The following is a 21,639-nucleotide window of genomic DNA, read 5'->3' on the forward strand; positions in this document are numbered from 1 at the left end:
AGGAGGGAGAAAGGTTGTTTTCTGCTGCTCCAGAGAAGCGGACATGGAGCAATGGATCCAAACTACAAGAAAGAAGATTCCACCTAAACATTAGGAAGAACTTCCTGACAGTAAGAGCTGTTTGGCAGTGGAATTTGCTGCCAAGGAGTGTGGTGGAGTCTCCTTCTTTGGAGGTCTTTAAGCAGAGGCTTGACAACCATATGTCAGGAGTGCTCTGATGGTGTTTCCTGCTTGGCAGGGGGTTGGACTCGATGGCCCTTGTGGTCTCTTCCAGCTCTATGATTCTATGATTCTATTCTATGATTCTATGATTCTATGATTCAGAAGTAGGCAGAGCAGTCAGTCCTTCAAAGATTAATGGTGGGGGGTGGGAACTGACATAAGGATGTGGAGCTAGCCAGATCGTCCCCAGAATTATCTTGCTCACCTAACTCTGCTCTGGAGATAATTGGGAACAGTAGTGGAGTGGCAAATTCAGAAGTGCAGGGTCACAGCCAGGCCCCCTCATAACCACACCCCCTTCTAAGATTATACAATAACCCTACATTTAAACAATATTAATAATTAGGGTTGCCTTGCAACCATCAGTGCCAATCTGCAGGTCTTGCCTTTTAGCCAGATCTCCTATTTTCTGTGTGCACACATGTGCAAATGATTTGGACAGCGCCAGTGTCTTCTTTCAGGGTCACTCATGTTGTGCTTTCCTTGAAGTTCCTTTGTAACAGAACTTGCACACCATTCTCTTGAAACGAAATCATGTTGTGGCTTTGGTGCTTAAGAGCATCCAGAGCAAATCCTCTTTGGTGCTTTTCTTCAGAGTGACCCCAGGAGCCCAGGCTCAGTGGCTGATTCACCTCCTTTTACTCTGATTAGCTGATCCTAGAGCTGCAGTACAGGAGATAAGAATACAGTACTTCTTCCCAGAGGCTTAAAACTCCTCATTCATGCTGATGTGGCAGCTCTAGGATGCTGTAGACAGGGACTCAGCTGAGACCCTGTTGCAGAAATAGTGGCAGATCTTGGAGCCTCTGTGACCCCAGGCTGATACACGTCTAGATCCAAGGCACACTGTTTGCTGCTTGAGGGAAGGCGAGAGGGCTCCATATCTCATGACTCAGCCAAGAGCAGGGCATGAAGCCCTCAATATTGCCCATATATACTTAGTCCAGATGGTCTTCATGCAAAATAATTATTTATAAAAATATGTAAGTCGCACATTCATAAGAATATAATTTTACAATAATTAAATAGACCCAATGTCTATTTAATGTCTACACAATGTGTAGAATTTGCCACAATCTCGACTTAACAGCCAGGAACACATTTTTCAGGGGGCTCACCAGTTGCTGGTGTTTCCTGGGAATGCTTTTTTTTTGTATTTAATGTTATATAATTAGTGCATTTTCTCTCTCTTCTAAAATCTGAAATTAATGTCTTCTATTTTCTGTTAGCTAGGTTTTTTCTTTTCTTTTCTGGTACTAAGAATGCTGCACCGCCCACAAATTTAAAAGAAAAATAAAACACCCACGACAATATTCTGCTTTTATTTTGCAACTTCTCAAGAGTATTTGGAAACTTAAGTTTTCACTTATTTCCCCTCCAATAAATAAGTGTTTCATGTTCTACAATACACAATTGTTCTTTTAACATAGGAACACTGCCACCTACTGGACAAAATATAGGTCTGTCATTAGTACAAATTAATCTAATTTCTAAGCCTTTTCAAAACTTCCTTTTTAATGTGAGTTTAGGATGGAGGAAGGCAAGATGTGGGGAAACTGTGGTTAGGATTTCCCACATTAAAAAAAAACCTAACAGCAAGTGAGGGGTGTAAAATTGGGAAAAGAGGGTATAATCCAGGGGTAGGGGAACTTTTTCAAGCTGAGGGCCATATTTCAATCTGGCCTGACTGCACTGGCAAACAGTTATGTTCCAGGTCCAATTCAAAGCACTGATTTTGATCTATAAAGCTTTAAATACCTCAAGGACCATCTCTCTCCCCATATGAACCTATTCAGACCCGGAGATCATCTTCTGAGGGTGACAACATGAGGGAGGGCCTTTCCCTACAGTGGCTCCCTGTTTGTGGAATGCACTCCCCAAGTTTCTCTGGTTACGTTTCTCTGTAACTGGACCTTTGTCGGGTTAACATTCTGTGGCGTATTAAATGTGTTTGTGGGAGGAGGGTTATTTGTTCTGTTCTTGTTTTATTGTGCATTTTGTGTTTTTGTTTTTTATATTGTGAACCACCCAGAAATCTTTGGCCCTTTCCTGCCATTACCATGTAGATCAGAGATGGGGGACCTGTGACCTCCCCAGATTTTGTTAGACTCAATCCTCCATTTGGGAGTTGGAACCTAGCCATAGTTGCAGGGACACAGGTTCCCCAACCATACTACAAGTTTTTCATAGCTTTCACCATTATGGAGACTGAGGGTGGTGGGATTCAGCAGTGTGCTAATACAGGCATAGGCAAACTTGGCCCTCCAGTTGTTTTGGGACTACAACTCCCATCATCCCTACCTAACAGGACCAGTGGTCAGGGATGATGGGAATTGTAGTCCCAAAACAGCTGGAGGGCTGAGTTTGCCTATGCCTGTGCTAATACAATCATTCCATTAGCACAAGCATCCGCTTTGCTAGCTAGAGGTCATGCAATGGCTTCCACTAGCACACCGGGCTAACTGAATCTGAGATTTATTTAGAGCATTTTTGCTTATGAATAAGTTTTAAAAGCATGCCACATGCCTTTTATTCAGAGTGTTCTATGAACCACGATGCTTCACTTCTGGACCCAATCATATTCACGTTTAATTGGAATTAACTTTGAATTTGAATTTTCTTTTCCAGATTATATTGCATTTTGAAAAATCTAATGGATATCCATTTCTGTTTTGCAAATGACTGTTGTTTGTTTATTTCTAGGCTACCACTTCAGTGCTGATTCAGACTTTATATTATTGGCATCCCGAAAACTGGTTTCCTGTTGTCCTAACTATAGCAGCAGCCCTCCTACTGATGTGCTTGTATATGGCGGTGTGGGGTTGCTTCAAAGAGTAAGGACTCCTTCAGTTTTGGGGACAGCTCAGAGGAGACAATGAATATGAAAATGTACACCTAGACTAGAAGTTTCCCATTTCCCCCCATGTCTCATGAGACACCAGTCCTGAAACTTAGAAGACTTTTTAAAGTGGGTTGCTATTCATCAAGAGGGAATTGTGTTTGCTACAAAGCACCACATTTCATATACTACAGCAACACAAATGTATGTATCAAGAATTCTGTAGGTGGTAGGTATCATGGATGTTCCTGCATGCCCTTGTTCAGATCTCTTATGAGCTAAGGGTGCAGTCTTCTGGTCTGTGGAAGGGAATCTGAGCGGCTATGTAATAGAGTGAATCTCCCTCCGTTCCTGCAGAGAGTGAAGCCCATAGGTAGAGAAGAAGGTCTGGCCTCACAAACCTTCCCGTTGTGGAAATGCCTCCTAACCTTACCACTCCACTGATGTGAGTGACCCAAAAGGGGGTGCAGATTGCAGGATATGGATCCAAAGCCCTCATCTTTCCCCAATATATCCCTGGGATTGGGGAGGGGGCTGTATGAGCGACATGCACCTGGAGTGTATATTTCTCCTGCTGCTGCCTCCTGCGCACCATTTTCCCTGGCCAGGACAAGACGGCCAGGAGAGGAGGTTCTTCTGCCCACAATCTCCCTTGCCCCAACCTCAAAAGATTACTGACAATACATTTTGTGCCAGCCCTTTCCAATAAACGTCCACCTCTCCATGTATTGCTCCCCAAACACACCCCGTGATTCTAACGTAGATGGCATTTTTACCCTCAACAGCGTTCCCAAATGTGGAAGATTCTTTCCACAGTGCTGTATCAACCAAAACAATTCACCAGTCCTGAACACTGAAAAACATGCCAGTTCTCCAAGGTAAGGGTCCTTTCCGTCTCATGTGCATAGTGTCTCCTTGGGCTACTTTAGCACAAATTGTGTAGCCACTTTAGGAATATTGCCAGAAAATATAAATGACACTCATTTCTTCCATGTGGTTTGGAGTCACAGAGAGTTGTCGGAAACCTCCAAGATTTTCATTTATCTCTTGCAGCATATGTTTTAATAGGCAGGAATTCAAGGCTGCTTTGTAACTCTTTATGTTGGTTGTCTTCTTGATGTCTTCTGCTTCTGTTAGGTCCTTTCCACTTTTGTCTATAATTATGGTAATCTTTGCACGAAATGTTCCTTTCATATTTCCAATTTTCTTGAATAGATCTCTGGTTTTTCCCATTCTATTGTTTACCTCTATTTCTTTGCATTGCTTGTTGAAGAAGGCCCTCTTGTCTCTCCTTGCTATTCTTTGGAAATCTGCATTCAATTTCCTGTATCTTTCACTATCTCCCGTGCATTTTGCTTGCCTTCTCTCCCCTGCTGTTTGTAAGGCCTCCTGGTAGAACACCTAAGGTAAAGGTAAAAGGACCCCTGACCAGTCGTGGCCGACTCTGGGCCCAGTCGTGGCCGACTCTGGGGTTGTGGCACTCATCTCGCTTTATTGGCCGAGGGAGCCGGCGTACGGTTTCTGGGTCATGTGGCCAGCATGACTAAGCAGCTTCTGGCGAATCAGAGCAGCGCACGGAAACACTGTTTACCTTCCCGCCGGAGCGGTACCTATTTATCTACTTGCACTTTGACATGCTTTTGAATTGCTAGTTTGGCAGGAGCAGGGACTGAGCTCACCCCATCGCTGGGATTCGAACCGCGACCTTCTGATCGGCAAGTCCTAGGCTCTGTGGTTTAACCCACAGTGCCACCCGCATCCCTGGTAGAACACCTACTGGGACAATATTCCTGTGAAGGGATTTCTGATGTTACAGGCAGTACTGCATCCACAACCATGAGTTCTTCTGAGCCTTATGACAATAGATTATTGTTTTAGAACACAGAAGGTGATAGTATCTACTCAGATATGAATATTATCATCTAAGATTCTGTGAAAATGGTGCCATAACTCTCCACATTCTGGAACAATGCCAAATGATGGTGCATAAATGGCAGCACAGATGCTGCACTCAGGAGTGACAGGCAGAGAGAGGAGATGCTGCACACCTGGCCTCCTGTCAGCAGCAGAAGAGGAGGGAGGGGGAGGTGGCCAGGAGACCAGTGCTGTGCTGGTGGCCCGGTGAGGCCAAGACTTCTGCCACAGTGCTCACACTTTGAAAGATCCCAGTGGATCCCACTTGTGCAAGACAGGGATTTAGGAGGTATTTCAAAGAGCAACATCTGGCACCGCACAGGAGCAGATCCTGCTTCTTAGCAGCTGGCCTGATTCTCCTTCGCAAGTGGCTCCCCTGCACACACTGCGGGAAACACTTGTCTAATGCTGCTTTTCCTGTTTCTCTCTACCAGCAAAATGAATCCAACTGTGAATCTACTGCAATCAGATGCGACATTCAGAAAACTGTCTGTGAGCTCCGAAGTAAGTTGCACTTGCTATTTGCAAGTGGAAACACCCCTGCTTATTGTGCTGCCAGTCAAAATTCCATGTGGGTGTGGGAAGAAGTTTTAGGCTGCACGTTTTGTCTGCCAGCCATGAACGTAGCTGCATTTCAATAATAATAATAATAATAATAATAATAATAATAATAATATTTTTTTATTTATACCCCGCCCTCCCCAGCCAAGGCCGGGCTCAGAGCGGCTTACAAGCAATAATAAAAACAAGATGAATGGTTACAACTTAAAAACAAAAATAAAATACATTAAAATAATGGAACATTAAAATATTAAAATGTAGCCTCATCGCAGGAGGAGAAGGAAAAGAAAGGGGAAAAAGAGAGGGAGGGAATCAAATTGGCTCCAAGCCAAAGGCCAGGCGGAACAACTCTGTCTTACAGGCCCTGCGGAAAGAAATCAGATCCTGCAGGGCCCTGGTCTCATGAGGCAGAGCGTTCCACCAGGTCGGTGCCAGTGTTGAAAAGGCCTGGCTCTGGTTGAAGCCAATCTAACTTCCTTAGGGCCTGGGACCACTAGGGTGTTGTTATTTATGGACCTTGAGGCTCTCCGTGGGGCATACCGGGAGAGGCAGTCCCGTAGGTACGAGGGTCCTAGGCCGTGAAGGGCTTTAAAGGTCAAAAGCAGCACCTTAAATCTGACCCTGTACTCCACCGGGAGCCAGTGCAGCTGGAAAAGCACTGGGTGAATATGCTCCCATGGCAGAGACCCCGTGAGGAGCCTCGCTGCAGCATTCTGCACCCGCTGGAGTTTCTGGGACAGCTTGAAGGGCAGCCCCACGTAAAGCGATAGAATTTCAAGAGAGAGAACCTCTCTCACCCCTTTTTCATTGAACTGGGCAAGGATCTTTCTTTCTGTCTTTACATTTATTTCCCATCCTTCTTCTAAGGAGCTTGAGTCTGCCCCCATTTTATCCTCACAACAGCCCTGTGAAGTAGGTCATGCAGGCAGATAGCAACTGGCTCAAGGTCACCCAGTGTGCTGCATGACTGACTGGGAATGTGAACTAGGGTCTCTGCCGCCCTGGCCTGAAACTCTAAGCCAGAGATTGGGGGTCTCAGAGGCCAAATGTGGCCCTCCAGGCAATTCTGTCTGGCTCTTCAGACTCTCCTCAAGTGACACGCCCTCCTGAAGCCCTTTGCCAGCCTTGCATTGCACCCTCCTTCTGTGCCTTTGCCTGCCTGGAATGTGCCCTTGAACTCTGGCAATGCTTCCTGCTTGTCTGGGCAAAGGGTAGAAAGGGATGTTTGAGTGTAGAGAAAGGTGTGGTTTTTTCCAAGCTCCCAGAGAGAGCTCTGGCAGTTTTGAAGTCTCTTGTTCAGCTGGGATAGCTCAGTCAGTAGAGAAGGAGACTCTTAATCTCAGGATTGTGGGTTCAAGTCCCATGTTGGGCAAAAGATTCATGCAATGGACTAGTTGACCCTCATGGTTCCTTCCAACTCTACCATTCTATGAGTCTATGAGCATTCACATTTATTGCCCTGCCCACTTTTGCCTCTTGTCCCACCCACCACTGCCCCCCCCAAAGGATGCCCAGAATGGGCTGTGGCCCTCAAAATAAAAAAGGGTTCCCACCCCTGTTCTAACCACTGTACCGCACTGGCTGAGGTGTGCCTATATCTGTGGAAAAGATTGTCAAGGTATAGTGGTTAGAACAGGGGTTTAGTTTGTGCTAGAAACCAACCTTTTAGTCTTGCAGCTCCAGCCCTCTGGAATCAATTACCAGCTGAAGTTGGACAGGTAGCTAGGATCTTGATGTTTAAGTCACTACCTAAAATGCTTTTGTTTAAGAAAGCTTTCCCTGAAGTGTGAATCAGTCATTTTATGGAATATTAACTGTACACCTGTAGGAATTGTTTCATTGTTTTTAGAATTTCATATAAATGTTTTTAGTGCATTATAGAATTTGTTTAGAAAATAATAATTCTATTGTTGTAGACTGCTTTCATGGCCCCAAGCTGCAAAGCAGCATATAAATCTATAAAATAACCAAAAATACCTTCTGTTAGTTCAAAAGTCAATGGTGACCAGAAGCATTGAGAGTACAGGTGTGCTAATGACAGTGATTTATGTTGCCTTTCAGCCCTCTATCATTTATGACGGTTGTGCAATGGATCCAGGTAAATATCAATTTGGGTTTTAAAGTACACTTGCAAGTTTACTTTTGTAGAATCTCACAGAATATGCACCTTGAGATCAATTTGGCTTAAACTCTCAAAGGTCACATGAGGGAAACTATCAAGTGTGCCCATTGGTGTGTTTGCACCATGCCGTCTCTCTCCTAGTAAGCAACAGTCACCCACATGCCAGGAGGCTAGCATGGCAGCTCTGCCCCCCCCCCAGCAAGCCTCTTCTGGATCCGTCCCTCCCTATGGTGGTGGTACTGATGGCAATGATCTGCTGTGTTAATATATTGTCTTTCCTCCCAAAAGAGCCCTGGCAGGTTGACAACCTGTTAAATTCAAGGACTTTAAAAAAAAACCCTGATTAAAGTATTTAAAACTATATATCTAAAAGCAAAATAGTAAAACCCAGCAGGCAAAAACCCTCAGTTTTTGAACTTCGAAAAGATATTGATCCCCAAATCCCAAAGGAAGAAATGCATCTTCAGCTGGTACCTTCAAAATATCTGCCTAATTATGGAGGTGACGATGGAGAGTCTACAATGGAAGGCATTGAAGCTGAATCTCCACGCAATAGTTTAATGCTAAAATTCTGACACATCAATTTTTCCCTAGGAGAGAATTCAGTTTCCTCACTCACCTATTCCTTCACAAAAGTGCACATTATTGGCAGTTCTAAAGAAACCAACCAACCAATTGTTTTTAATGCTGCTTCCGGTGTTCCTGAACTACTGATTCTAACACCAGGCGTTTTGTTTCATGGTATCTGTAAATTGGGGGTGTGGGTGGCGCTGTGGGTTAAACCACAGAGACTAGGGCTTGCCGATCAGAAGGTCGGCAGTTCGAATCCCCACAACGGGGTGAGCTCCCGTTGCTTGGTCCCTGCTCCTGCCAACCTAGCAGTTCGAAAGCATGTCAAAGTGCAAGTAGAGAAATAGGTACTGCTCCAGTGGGAAGGTAAACGGCATTTCCGTGCACTGCTCTGGTTCGCCAGAAACGGCTTAGTCATGCTGGCCACATGACCCGGAAGCTGTACGCCGGCTCCCTCGGCCAATAAAGCGAGATGAGTGCCGCAACCCCAGAGTCGGCCACGACTGGGCCTAATGGTCAGGGGTCCCTTTACCTTTACCTTTATCTGTAAATCGAATCAGCTTCATGTCAGTTAAGTAATATTGTTAACTTGGCATTTTGGGAAACTCTGAACACTTCTTTCCAATAAAGGTTTCGTTCCGCTGTATATTTTGGAATTCAAATTCTATTTACATTCATTTTGTTTAATAAATTTAACAATGAAACATGCAGCTTCTCAGAGCAATCGGTCTATCAAGGTTCCCGCTCTTGTGATGGGAAGCACAAAACGGAATATTAATTGAGAGAAGCGATAAAAATGAGAGAAAACTGCTCAAATCCAAACAGTAGACCTTTTAAGCCTGTCCACATGGTGTCGCTAGTGTACCATGAATCACCCAGTGTACAGACTGTTCCCGTTTTTTTTGAAGAATTCTCACTGTTAAAAAGGTTCTTCTAGCCTGGCCAGCATTTGCATCCGTGAAGGTTCTTACCCAGTTGTTCTCCTCCTGCCCCTGGAACTACAGTGAACACGTCTGCTCCATCTTCTGTGTGATGGTCCTTATCTCTCTCTTTGATCTCTTCTTCTCCAGGCTAATCATGCCCATCTTTTTCCAACACTTCTCATACGATTTGGGCTGCATCCATGCACAGCAGATTATTCAGTTTCCATGACTTTTCCCTAATTGTTAAATTCTGCATTCGTGCAATGTAGAAGCCACCTCTGGAACTATAGTGGAATATGTTGCATGTTTGGTGCTCTTTTTCATCTTATTTCCTTCCAGAAAAGAAAAATGTTTGGAAATAATATGGAAATAAGTGCTAACCTTGTGCTAGATTCCACGATAATTCCACTATATTCAGCTATAGTCCCTGTCTACAAGGTTGTAACAGTTCCAAAGAATGGGCAAGGAAGATCCTTCTAACAGCAAGAGATGTTTGGCAGTGGAATAGACTCCCTTAGAAGCTGCTGGACTCCCCTTCCCTGGAGGTTTTAAAGCACAGGTTAGATGGCCATTTGTCATGGAGGCTTTAATTGAGATTCCTGCATTGCTGGGGCTTGCACTAGATGATTCTCAGCATGTCTTCCAGATTTCCAATTCTATAATTCTGCAAAGAGGAAAGTGGATTCTGAATCACAGGTGATATAGTACAGTCATACCTTGGATCTCAAATGCCTTCGCTACTGAACAAATCGGCTCCCAAATGATCAAAATCCAGAAGTGACTGTTTCGATTCACAAACTATTTTTGGAAGCTGAACATCTGACGGGGCTTCTGCAGCTTCCAGTTGGCTGCAAGAACTTCCTGCAGCCAATCAGAAGCCGTGCTTTGGTTTCCAAACACTTTGGAAGTCGAACGGACTTCTGGAACACAGTCCGTTCAACTTCCATGGTATGACTGTATGGGAAAACTGCTTTGCCTTGCAATAGTGTTATAAAGATTACAAGAAGATAATGTATAGGACATACTTGGAAAACTTGGATGTGTTGAAAAAGTGCTATTTACTTGTTTGTAAAAATAATACTAAGACCAAGCCATTTTCCCCTTCTCTAGCAACAGGACTGCAGTACCTCTTTAACAGTAAAACGGGTGAAGTCCAGTGGCTAAACCAGAAGACCTCTGCTATGTAACGTTTACTTCCTGCTAATACCAACACTTTTCACATCTCTTCTGTCTGACAGCCCCATATGTATGGACAAAATGGCTTTCAAACAATTCACCTAGAAGTGGGAAGTTATTGATCAAACTATCTGACCATCTAATAGCCAATAATGAAGTCACGGAATTTGGGCATTGAAAGTAATGTTCTCATTTTGAATGTTTCCATAGAATTATTTACCTGGCTTATGTAGTTGTTATACTTGTGCTTTGTTGCCAAATACAAATTCATTTATTTCCTTGATTTTCTTGAAGTGTTTTTTCCCTTGATTTGTTCAATAAATTGCCAAGGCCAGAATAACATTGGTGCTTTTGATAGGATTGGGGGGGGGGTATTATTATTATTATTATTATTATTATTATTATTATTATTATTATTATTATTTGCTTTTCTTCTTTATTTCTCCAAACCTCTAAAAATTAAATCACTAATTTTCATAACATTTAACACAGCTGTTCATCCCCCTGCATCCTAATAGGATGCAGGTGAACTGGGAACAAGCCTGTGTTGTTGTAGCTCCCCTTTTCCATTTATTTATTGCCATTGATATCCCACCTTTTTCACTGCTCATCCCAATCACCACCATCAGGGCATAGCCCTTCACCAGCCAGGAGGTAGGGGGCATTATGGTCAATACTGGGAATTTTGGGGAAGCAGGTGGTGGAGTTTTCAAAGGCTTTTTGCAATGGCAGAACAGCCTGCCGCCATCTTTAATTTGCCACAGAGTGGACCAATGGGAGTGATGTTAGGAAATAAGTATCATCATTCCAAAGGGGCCTTGTTGGAGGCGGGGATATGTTTAACCCCCCTGATATTTAACTTCTAGAAGATTCAGGAGATGGCTGAAAACAGAAGAGAATGGTAACTTCAGTCACTCTCACTAACATACTTTGAAAAAAGGCTCTCCCAAGCAAAAATTGGGACACTAGACGTATGGTGATTTACTAGGGGCAAGTACCAGAAACCTAGGACAGTCCTGGTAAATAGAGACCAATGGAGCATATATTTAAAATGCCATAATAATTTACTCACCAGTGAAATCAGAGCTTTGCCTTTAATGACATGCTGCCCATGGACCAAAGGTCATGATGCTTAGACAAACAATAAGATAAATCAACTGGGCACAACTTTTTAATATTGTTGAGTGATGTTTGCACACTTGAGTGCAGTTGGGATTTTGTTTTTAAGCAATCAACCAAGCCATCCATTATTATAGATGCAAAATAGTTCTTGGGTTGAGAGGATATGATAATAAACATATATCACTAACACACACTTCCATGACTTGTTTACATTCTGGTCTGCAAAAGAACAAGCCTGATTAACGGGGTAAACTCTGGCCTTTTTTCTATTATCTGATCTGGTGCCTTTTTCTTTCTGGCGATGTCATAACACAACCCGGTTGTATATTTTATAAAGATGTCATTCTGTTTATTTGCAGCTTTTCAATCTATCGAATTAATTGAAAAAGACCTACCTGTCATTCCCCCTGCACATTCCTATGATGTATTATGGTAGGAAACTTTTCCCAACTGCCTGGGAAATGTTTCAGAAAGGAGAAATGAATAAGGCCCAAATGCAGGATTCAGCAGGTCAGTTTTCAATTGGTTCATACTAAAAGAAAGAAATCGTGAACCATATTTCACAACAACAACAACAACAACAACATAATTTACGACTTGCCCTTAACCAGCAAGTTCCAGGACAGTTAAAATAAAATACAGTTACAGGAATAGGGTCCAGCCAGTATTGTTGCAGCCACTCCAATCTTCTGGGCACTTACCCAGGGTTTGGTTTCCTTGGAATGAGGGACAGTGGAGACTGCAGCCTCTTTATGGCTTATTTACACAGCTATGCAACCTGAGCCTATGCTGGAGGGGCTCACAACATCAACACCCCAGAAGGCCTTGCTTCTCCCCTAGGCACAGCCCCTCTCAGGCTTCTGCCTCTAGGTTAGCTCTCTCTCACGCCTCTGACCATTGTCTTCTCACCACCAGCCGGGTGAGAGAGAGGGGCACCCACTTGCCCTCTGGCACAGAGCAGCTTCCTTTATTATACAAACGGCCTATACTTAGGGCCATAGCCAAGAAGCTGGCCTGGCCTGTTCCAACAATTGAATCATCCATTGGATTTTAACCCTTGCTGGATCCAGGAATCAGAAAGGAGTCAGGCATACAGCCCCCCACCCCAAAAAAATCTCACAAAAGTACCCTAAGGTTTTAAATTCCTGCCCTCATCCATTAATATGTTTGTCCACAGCTGTTCATTTGGTTATGTGTGTGTGTATTGTCATTCTGTAGTGTGACTAATGGAATTGGACATGATGACTTAATTCATCTGGTGAAAATAATGGAAATAGTGAAGTTCCCAGAGCTTGTAGTTAAAGGCACATGTGGAAAAACCTGGCTTCACTGATGTCAGAGACAAAAGTCCAACAGATCTGTGTGGGGCCAGGAATTTGAGCCCTACTTGGGTTCAGGATGACAATGTTTTAATACCCACTCTCCGTTTGGAAAGGCCGACTGCTTCTTTGAAATGTGATAGAAGGTTGGAATTGGGGTGTGGGGTGTCTCAACATATCAGAGATTTAAGGAAAATGCTATTTTGTCATTTTAAATGCATTTATTAGCACTTGGCCAAGAACAGAGATAAAAAAGTGGGATTCTGCAAAATGGAGGAGATGAGCAAAGACACTTAAAAGACTGAAGGCTAGTTCTGCGTTGCTACAGATAGAGATCAGGAAGTAGATCCTCTTTCAATGGCTTGTTTATCTCCTTCCCCAGTGTCTTCTGAAGGATGTTCATCAAACTGAGATGGAATGGACATTGTGGAAATTACATTGTAGCCCCCGGGGCTTCTGCTAGGTTGAGATTTATTTAGCACATCACGGCACTCAAGGCACCTTACCTGGGGTTTTGTAGATGATCTCTGAACCAGACACTGACCCGCTTAGCTTCAGCAAGGTGGAGCATCATGTGCCTTCAAACCACCCAACTTGTTTGGTATACAGCCGCTTTAAAACAATTATGTTTCTCTTCCCAATTTCATATCTTTCATGCTCTCAATTAAGCTGGTGGCTTATAGACCACAACCAGACCCACCTCCCTTCCCCATTGCTTCCAGTATACCACTCTTTGCTAGACTGGAAGCACAAGGTAGGGCACCACATCTCACCCAGTGGGTGTCTGCAAATATCTGAGAGATGCATATCTACAGATGTTGCTGTTACTCAAGGTCAATGAAAGTTTTTCTGTGTGCTTCTTGGCATAGTTAATTGTCTCTATCTGCATTTGGCTATGGCAATATTTTCATACCTTCGGTTAATCCAACACATCATTTATCATGTTGCTGAATCTTAAGAAAGAAAGGATGTGATATTTCCAAGAAATAGTGTTTGATACTGTTTGTCTTTGAGTGAATTCTCTTTTTTGAAAATGGATAAATAGATTATATTAATACCTCAGAAATAGCAAGCATCTGTTTGTACATTTATCTGATGTTCTTGGCCCCCAATTCTAATTTCATGAGTTTGAAAATTCCTGTCAAAAGATTATTATTTTACCAGCATGATTTTGATGAATGACAGTGGGTGTTCTACTGGGAGCCAAACACTCCAAAATCTTTATCTTTCTTTTGTCTCTCACTTGCTCTGAAATAATAGGACAAGCAACGGTGACATGCAAATAACAGGAAAAGCAAGCGGCCAAGCAAAAGGCAAAATTCCAAATAGGCAGAAACACCCAAAGAGGATGCAAAGGAGGAGGTGGGAGGGGGGTGCTGTGGAGGAGGACACCCCTGGGGAGAGTCCTTTGGTCCAGACAGAGAGGCCTGGGGGGCCCCATTTGGCCCCATGGGCTGATGCTCCTCACCCCTGATTTGTGGAAATGTACAGGGTGGCAGGAGAGGATATATTGTTTATTAATATCCTTCCTAACTTGCGCTAGCAGGTTCCTTTACTTAGCAGAGTGCATTCCCCTTTACACAGCAGAAAACTAGTTGCAAACTCGTTTGAGTTTCTTAAGACATGTGGTACCTCAGGTTACATATGCTTCAGGTTACATACGCTTCAGGTTACAGACTCCGCTAACCCAGAAATAGTGCTTCACGTTAAGAACTTTGCTTCAGGATGAGAACAGAAATTGCACGGCAGCGGGAGGCCCCATTAGCTAAAGTGGTAACTCAGGTTAAGAACAGTTTCAGGTTAAGAACAGACCTCTGGAACGAATTAAGTACTTAACCCGAGGTACCACTGTACGCAATTCAATCTGGCTTGTCCCTATTTGAATGTATTCTAATATTTTCCAGGTAAGACCCCTTGAATCCCTCCTGACTCCTGAAAGAATAAAGACACCACAGTCTTATTCAAAAGTAACAAACACAGTGTGATCCCTGAAGACAGGCTTTAGGCTTAAAGTTTCAAACATATACAAACAGGTTTACCCCATAAAGGAGATTTGCCTAGTGACTGCCGGCTAGAAGTCCAGCAGTTCACAGGATGAAAAGACAGAGTGTGGCAGCCTGCCTTGGCCTTCTAGCAGGACTGGGAAGGTCACACCCACCCACTAGTCACCCACTAGAAAGATGCTCCAGGCCAGGAGGAACAGGAAGTTTCAACTGGCTGGACCAAACATCCCCTTGCATGTCCACTCTAGCAAAACAAGGAATGTGGTATTTGACTGCTCCCAGTGGATTACATTCCACATGATTTACGCTGGCAGTAGCTCCCTGGGTTTATTTATTGTCACGGACTGGCTTTGTGAGGCTGGGATCAAAGGGCACATGGCCGTTGCCTCCTTCTCACAGTGCTCTGCCAGTGCGGGCTGGGAGGGCAACGAGAGAAGGACACAGCAAGGCAGGCAGGCCCCCTTGCAATCAGCTTTTGCCTCCCCCTGGCGCCCTGCCAGCCCCACGCTGCTTCACGAGCCTGGGAGATGGGAGCAGACTCACAAAGCAGAGCAGGGATGGCAAGGGCAGCATGAGAAGCAGAATGTGCCCTCAAAAAATAAAATAAGAATGTGCCCAGGGCAACGTTCCCCCTCGCCCTGCCCATGCTATGTCTCTGAATTAATGGAAACAATAACTGTAATAATAATTGTAATAATAATCTAAATGTAAGCAATAAGGGTATTGGAGCTCATTTTTTTGTATTTTGGTAACTTTTATGGGCTTACCTACTACTGTTCTGCATCTCCAAGCCGGAGTCGCAATACTGAAACTAGGTTTTGTGGTGAACTCTAGTTCAAGCTGCTCCCTGCTAAGAGGTTTGCTAGCTTGTTTTGGATCTGTTTCTATGAACACACAATTGAAATGCATGGTTATTATTCCTTTTGGAAGGAATTCTGGTTTTATTTTAAGTATCTACTGTAATTCTCTTACGTTACCAAGAATGAGCTATTTTGCAGTTGGAGGCAGGCGGAGGTTTTTTCTTGGACATCAGGTATGGAGAGAGGTCAGCGTGGTTAAGTCCCCCCCCCCCCGACCTATGTTATTGTGCATATTTTGAGCAAATTCTATCTGCCCTTGATCATTTCGTACAACTGATAGTGAAGCAGCCACATTCTGTTTTCAAAGAGAAGTGTGCAACTCCCATAGGTTTTACAGGGGAGTTGTAAGGATGCTTCCAAAAACAACTTTTCCAGCCATGGAATTTTGGGTGGAAATGATGTGTGCATTTCTTAGGGCCTTTTTAAAACTCCTCTTTATAAAGATAATATTTAGAAGACAAAGTCCTGCCGTTATTCAAATACCTTTGTTTTATATAAGCAAAGTAATGAGCATGCTGTTTTCTTTAGGCAGTGAATCTATCAAACCATCATATGAAACCCCAGTAAACCAAACGTGAGTTTCATGCAGTGCCTGAATTTTATTACAGTTATCAAAAAGAATGTGCAGTTGCTTAAGCCACATAAATCCCCACAAATCCCACAAAGGTTGGATGTGATCCGTGTATCAACAATACATAATTGACCATATTAATAACATGTTCGCAGTATTTCTCTCTTTCAGGAGATGCCATAATAAGCCACTTTTGTAGAACATTAACCAGCTTCCTTCATTATTTCATGATATTCAGGATTGAGACATTTTATTTTTCATTAAAGTAATGCTGAATATTTCATCACATTAGCATGTATGTACACACACTTTAGCTTCTATTCCATATGTGTTTTTTCAAGGATTTTTCTATGGAATGCAAATGGTGATTTCCATAAAAACGGCACATAAAACCTCTTAGAACTGGATGCTGCTCGCATTGAAAATTTGTGGCTTGAGGCAGCCTCTGGCCTGTGTATTGCACCGAGCACAAGTAAAATGAGGCAGAGAAGCAAAGAGGACTGGACAGCAGTATGTCTGAAGAGGTTGTGTGATCCTGACTGACCTCTCCCAGTGCTTCTGGGCTGCAGTTGCTATGTCATGATCCTCAAGGGGATTCAACCTGTCTTTGCCCTGCCTTGCATTTCTAGCTTTCCGGGAGAAGTGCCTGTCAATGACCAAATCCCCATGCTTTCAGAATTCAATCTGACCTCTGGCATTTGAAAGAATAACAATTCTAAAAGTAGCCAGGCCTGTGAGTGACACCAACTGAGTATGTGGTATGAGTTGATTGTGAAAATGCTGAGCTGGTGCTTTTTCTCAGTACATTTAAAGTATTGATCTCAACAGCAATTGCTCAGAAATTTTCTAGAAACCTAAGTGAATACTGGATCTCCTTTTCTCTCTCTCTAGCAGATAGAGGCAACATCTGGAATGCAGGTCTCACCAATCGCAGCCAGAGATTGTGGCTGAACAGGTTCCTCTCTCCTTGTGTCTACATAGGAATAGGATAAGCATGACTATTCACAACAGAGTTTCATAAATTCAGAGGTGATTTGTGCTATTTTGACGTGAGAGCTTCTGTTTTCCCATCACAAAGTTCAGATGCGACTGTTGCCTCACTTTTTTTTTTAAAAAAAATGTGCTTACCTACTTGAGAATTAAGCAGAGCTGACTGATTTTGGAGATGTTGAAGAATTATCCAACTTAATTCCAGATTTGATGCCACATATATTTATGGATCATGGATGGAGGCCAACAGATTGAGGTTGAATCCTGACAAAACAAAAGGACTGTTTCTGGGGGAGGGCAAATGTGGGGGACTCCCTGGTTCCCCACAGGGTAACTGTGTGCCTAAAGGACCAGGTGTTCAGCCTCAGGGTCATTTTGAGCTGACAGCTGTCCATGACAAAAATTATTTGCTCTAAAATCTGAAACTGTCTTGTACTGATAGCAGTGCTGTAATTATGAATTATGGAAATATATAAATTAACTAAAACAAATTATCTCGATTGGGATCAGAGGGGGGGGGCGGGGTCTTCATTCCCACTTCATCCACACACACACACACACACACACACACACACAGCCTATTCTTACAAGACAAATGCCTCAAGGACAAACCATGGGATTAATGTCACATGCAATTTTGCCCACCAGTGAACTGCTTTTCTGCTGGTTTCTTTGACTGCAGGGACAGGGCACTGGATATTGCAGGCTTATTGGCTCTCCTGCTGAAAGCTGCAATGATGCCACTATAATACAACTCTCATGGGCTACCAGGTTGGGCAGCAACGGGGGACGGCAGGATGGCACAGAATGCCCTTTCCCCTCTCATTGGATAAAGTCCACTACCCACAATAGAAAGCTTTCAGGGAAAGGGGGGTGTTTGGGGTATCAGTGAGGATCCATAAGGAGGCAAGGCCAAATTTCTTGTCAGATTTGCATCTGAGCGGGAACATAATTTAAAAGCTTGTAAAACTCACATCTCCTTTGAGGCAAGTTTTAAACAAATCCCAAGCATGGAGAACTTTGCCAGGGTCCTCCTGCAGTGATGCAATAATCTAATGTGGAATGACCAGCCAATAAAAAGGAAGGACAAACACATCAGTAGATATGCCATTACCACTCAAATTCAGTATTGCATCTCGTTAACCTAGCAATTACATGGGAATAAATATGTTAAAGCTTTCCTGGTTTCATGTTCCTCGAATTGTAAATGATAGATGGAATTAAAATCTGTAGCACATTGAAAAACTACTATTGGTTTATTCTGGATAGAAATTCAGCCCCTGCTTTGTCCCATATATGCTAAAGATAGAAAATCTGCCGTATATTCTTCCTCTAGTACATCATCCGAAGAAGCCAAGCTCCTACCAGAATAACACTCGCTTACTGAGTTTACTATTTCCCTTTTTGAAAAAGTGAGAAGTGCTGTGGAGGGTAAAATTCCAGGAGACAAATATATAAGGTTACAATAATATTGCAAGAGACAAGTTCTCTTGCTTATTGTGTAGAAGAATTCACAAGCTTCAGATTGTTCATTTCTCCCCTCTTCCTCCCCCCCCTTAAAATAACTTGAGAGGTTTCAATTTTTCACCAGCAGAAACTAGGGCCTCTCCAGATGTCCTTTTCAATGTGCATACATGAAGGTTTCTGCGTATAATGGCATCAGGGCAATATTCCTCCCACATCCTGTACGTTCTTCCCACAAATGTGGGCATTTGCATGGGCTCTTCATGAGCTCAGGGTGCCCTTCTAGACTCCCTTTGTATTGTTCATCCATGATTATTTGTGCTCATGGTGACATCAAGGTGGTTATGCATGATCCCCCCTCTCATTTTTTTCTACTGTAGTGCAGTTTACTGCAAACAGCAATAATACAGTAAACATCACAGAACCGTGAGTTAACAGTAGTTATTTCTATTTCTATTTCTTTCGATTTCTGTTCTATTTCTATTATTTCTAGTTCTAAAATTCCTATTCCTATTCCTGTTCTATTCCTAAATGCGAAAGAATGGCATAATGCCCATGTAATCTTAAAATACTTTTAAATATTTGACTGACAAAGACTTTCAGATAAAAATGCAATTATCTTTCTGAACTGTGAGATTTGCTGATGTAAATGGACAGCAAATGAAGGTGGGGTACCAATATTAAGAGAGGGGAACTGGAAGATTGTTGGATAGGAATGTAGAAAATGAAATAGAAAAGTAAATTAGCTTAGCTAAGAGTTTCCACAAACCATCATAAAAATCAGACTACTGTGCTTTGGATAATGGATTCTTCTCAAATGGAAAACAGATGTGGTGAATTTGTAAAGCCAGTTTTGAAATATTTAAAATGTTAAAAAGAGAAATGATAGGTTTCGGATTAGAGTGGACTGCAATTATCAAAACAAGTACAACATAATATTCCAGTGTGAAGTGCTGCTATTCAGCATAGTCCATCACCTCTTTCCCCTTTTCTACCCCTCCGACAGTCCTCCTCTGGCTGTTCGGAGGGTCTCCCTCTCACTTGGTGCTTTTCTAAAGACTTTTTGTGCTTCTTTGACCCTTGGGGGTTCCCCGAGTCTCTTGTGCATGGATGGAAGTCTTGTCCAACTGAGAAGAAAACCCCCCACAAATGTTGACCAAAGAAATGTAAGATGATGATGATGAAAAAACCAGGCTCAGGGCGGCTAACAGCAAATATAAAACATTGATTAAAATGCAACTTTAGGACAGCATAAAACAGCATAGAATACAACATAAAATGCAGCATCAATATCAATAAAATTAAAAAATTCAGGGGTCTTTTTGGGGAAAAAACAAAAAAACCCAGTCAGTAGACATCAAATGATCACCAGGGCTAACTGGCCAAGTTGGTCCTACTAGGGCCAGCTAGGAGGCGTGTGAATAAGAATTTAAATGTGGGGTCCCAGAAAGGGTTTCTTCATAGAAGAGGAAAGGGAAAAGGGAATAGAGGATGAGGCTAATTCAAACTGAAGGCCAGGTGGAATAGCTCTGTCTTACAGGCCCTGCAGAAGGAGATCAAGTCCTGCAGGGCCCTAGTCTCCTGGGACAGAGCATTCCACCAGGTCGGAGCCATCACTGAAAAAGCCCTGGCCCTGGTGGAGGATAGTCTGGCTTCCTTAGGGCCTGGGACCTTTAAGCTATTATTAATCATGGACCTTAGGGTCCTCTGCGGGACATACCAGGAGAGGTGGTCCCATAAGTACAAGAGTCCTAGGCTACATAGGGCTTTAAAGGACAAAAGCAGCACCTTAAACCTGACCTTATACTCAACCAGGAAGAAAAAAAGTTTTTTTTTTTTTTTTAAGAGGGCATTGTTTAAAACCAATATCAGCAAGAAAATACTGTTTAAATACATTCGTAGCAGGAGATTGGCTAGAAGGGCAGTTGGACCTCTACTTTCTGTCCTCATTGCCCAGTTATTCTCTCCAGAGTTGGGAATACTGATATACTTTGTCTTGTTCTCAGTGGAAGTGATTCATTCAAATTATCTAGTGTTCTGCTGCTGTTTATCTTCATCTATGTATTTACACATTTAAGTATTTATTTCTGAGTGTTGTAATGCAGCTTTCAGTTTTTTCATCTTTTCCCCTTTCCACATTACCTTTGCTCATACATGCATTAAAAAAATTGCAATCTTGATGTCAGCGTATGCATGACTGCATCCTGGTTTTTCTTATGCACATACACATAGGGGTTCTTCTTCTTCTTTGGTGATCACTCATAGCCGAGTAAGATTGTCTTCCATGAGCACAATCTTAACAGTGAGTCCATAAGTGACTGTGGAGGCCAATTCTGGATCCACACATCCTTCCACAGTGGGAACATAGATTTCCAGGCGGGAGTTGATCATGGTGAGGGTTTGTCAAATGTGCCTTCCTCTTAGCACATTTCTCCCTTTTGTGCTTCTTCAAAGTCCATGACACCTTTGGCAGAGGCTGTTCTCCAATTGGAGCACTCACAGGCCAGTGTTTCCCATTTATCAGTGCTTATGTTACATCTTTTTAGATTTGAGATAATCTTTAAACCTCCTTTGTTGTCCACCGGTATTTCGCTTTCCATTCTTGATTTGGGAATAGAGTAGTTGCTTTGGAAGACGATAATCAGGCAACATGGCTGCAAAGAAGCAATTGGGAGCCTTAAGGCATGCTCCTCATAGCACCCTGACAAATGAGGTCTGCAGTCAACACTCCTCAGCTGACCAGCAATGAAAGCAAGTCCCAAATCCCTTGTGCTCTCACCCAACCTGCTTTTACCCAGATATTTTGGGATGGGGCTGGTTAGAGCTGATGGAGGGCACCAGGTTGGGCACCCATCTATCATGGATGCTTTAGCTGAGATTCCTTTATTGCAGGGGGTTGGACTAGATGACCCTCAGGGTCCCTTCCAACTCTACAGTTCTACGATTCTATGATTCTAGAATACATTGTCTTTAGGAAATATTC

General features: G+C 43.0%; 1 protein-coding gene across 1 annotated transcript in view; it reads left to right on the top strand.

The window, feature by feature from the left end:
• Nucleotides 1–10,534, top strand: part of LOC309379817 (cadherin-related family member 4-like) — a gene marked incomplete at its 5' end in the record, with an annotated part of 63,180 nt that extends 52,646 nt beyond the window's left edge. Inside the window, 5 exons of the mRNA XM_081929270.1 lie at nt 2,926–3,056; nt 3,847–3,939; nt 5,410–5,479; nt 7,598–7,634; nt 10,262–10,534. Of these exons, the coding sequence (XP_081785396.1) occupies nt 2,926–3,056; nt 3,847–3,939; nt 5,410–5,479; nt 7,598–7,634; nt 10,262–10,338 (408 nt within the window). The 3' untranslated portion in view covers nt 10,339–10,534. The remainder of the gene's footprint in view (nt 1–2,925; nt 3,057–3,846; nt 3,940–5,409; nt 5,480–7,597; nt 7,635–10,261) is intronic.
• Between the last annotated feature and the right edge of the window lie 11,105 nt (nt 10,535–21,639).

The sequence above is a fragment of the Podarcis melisellensis genome (genome assembly GCF_964234715.1).
Source record: "Podarcis melisellensis genome assembly, chromosome: 10".
Classification (NCBI taxonomy): domain Eukaryota; kingdom Metazoa; phylum Chordata; class Lepidosauria; order Squamata; family Lacertidae; genus Podarcis; species Podarcis melisellensis.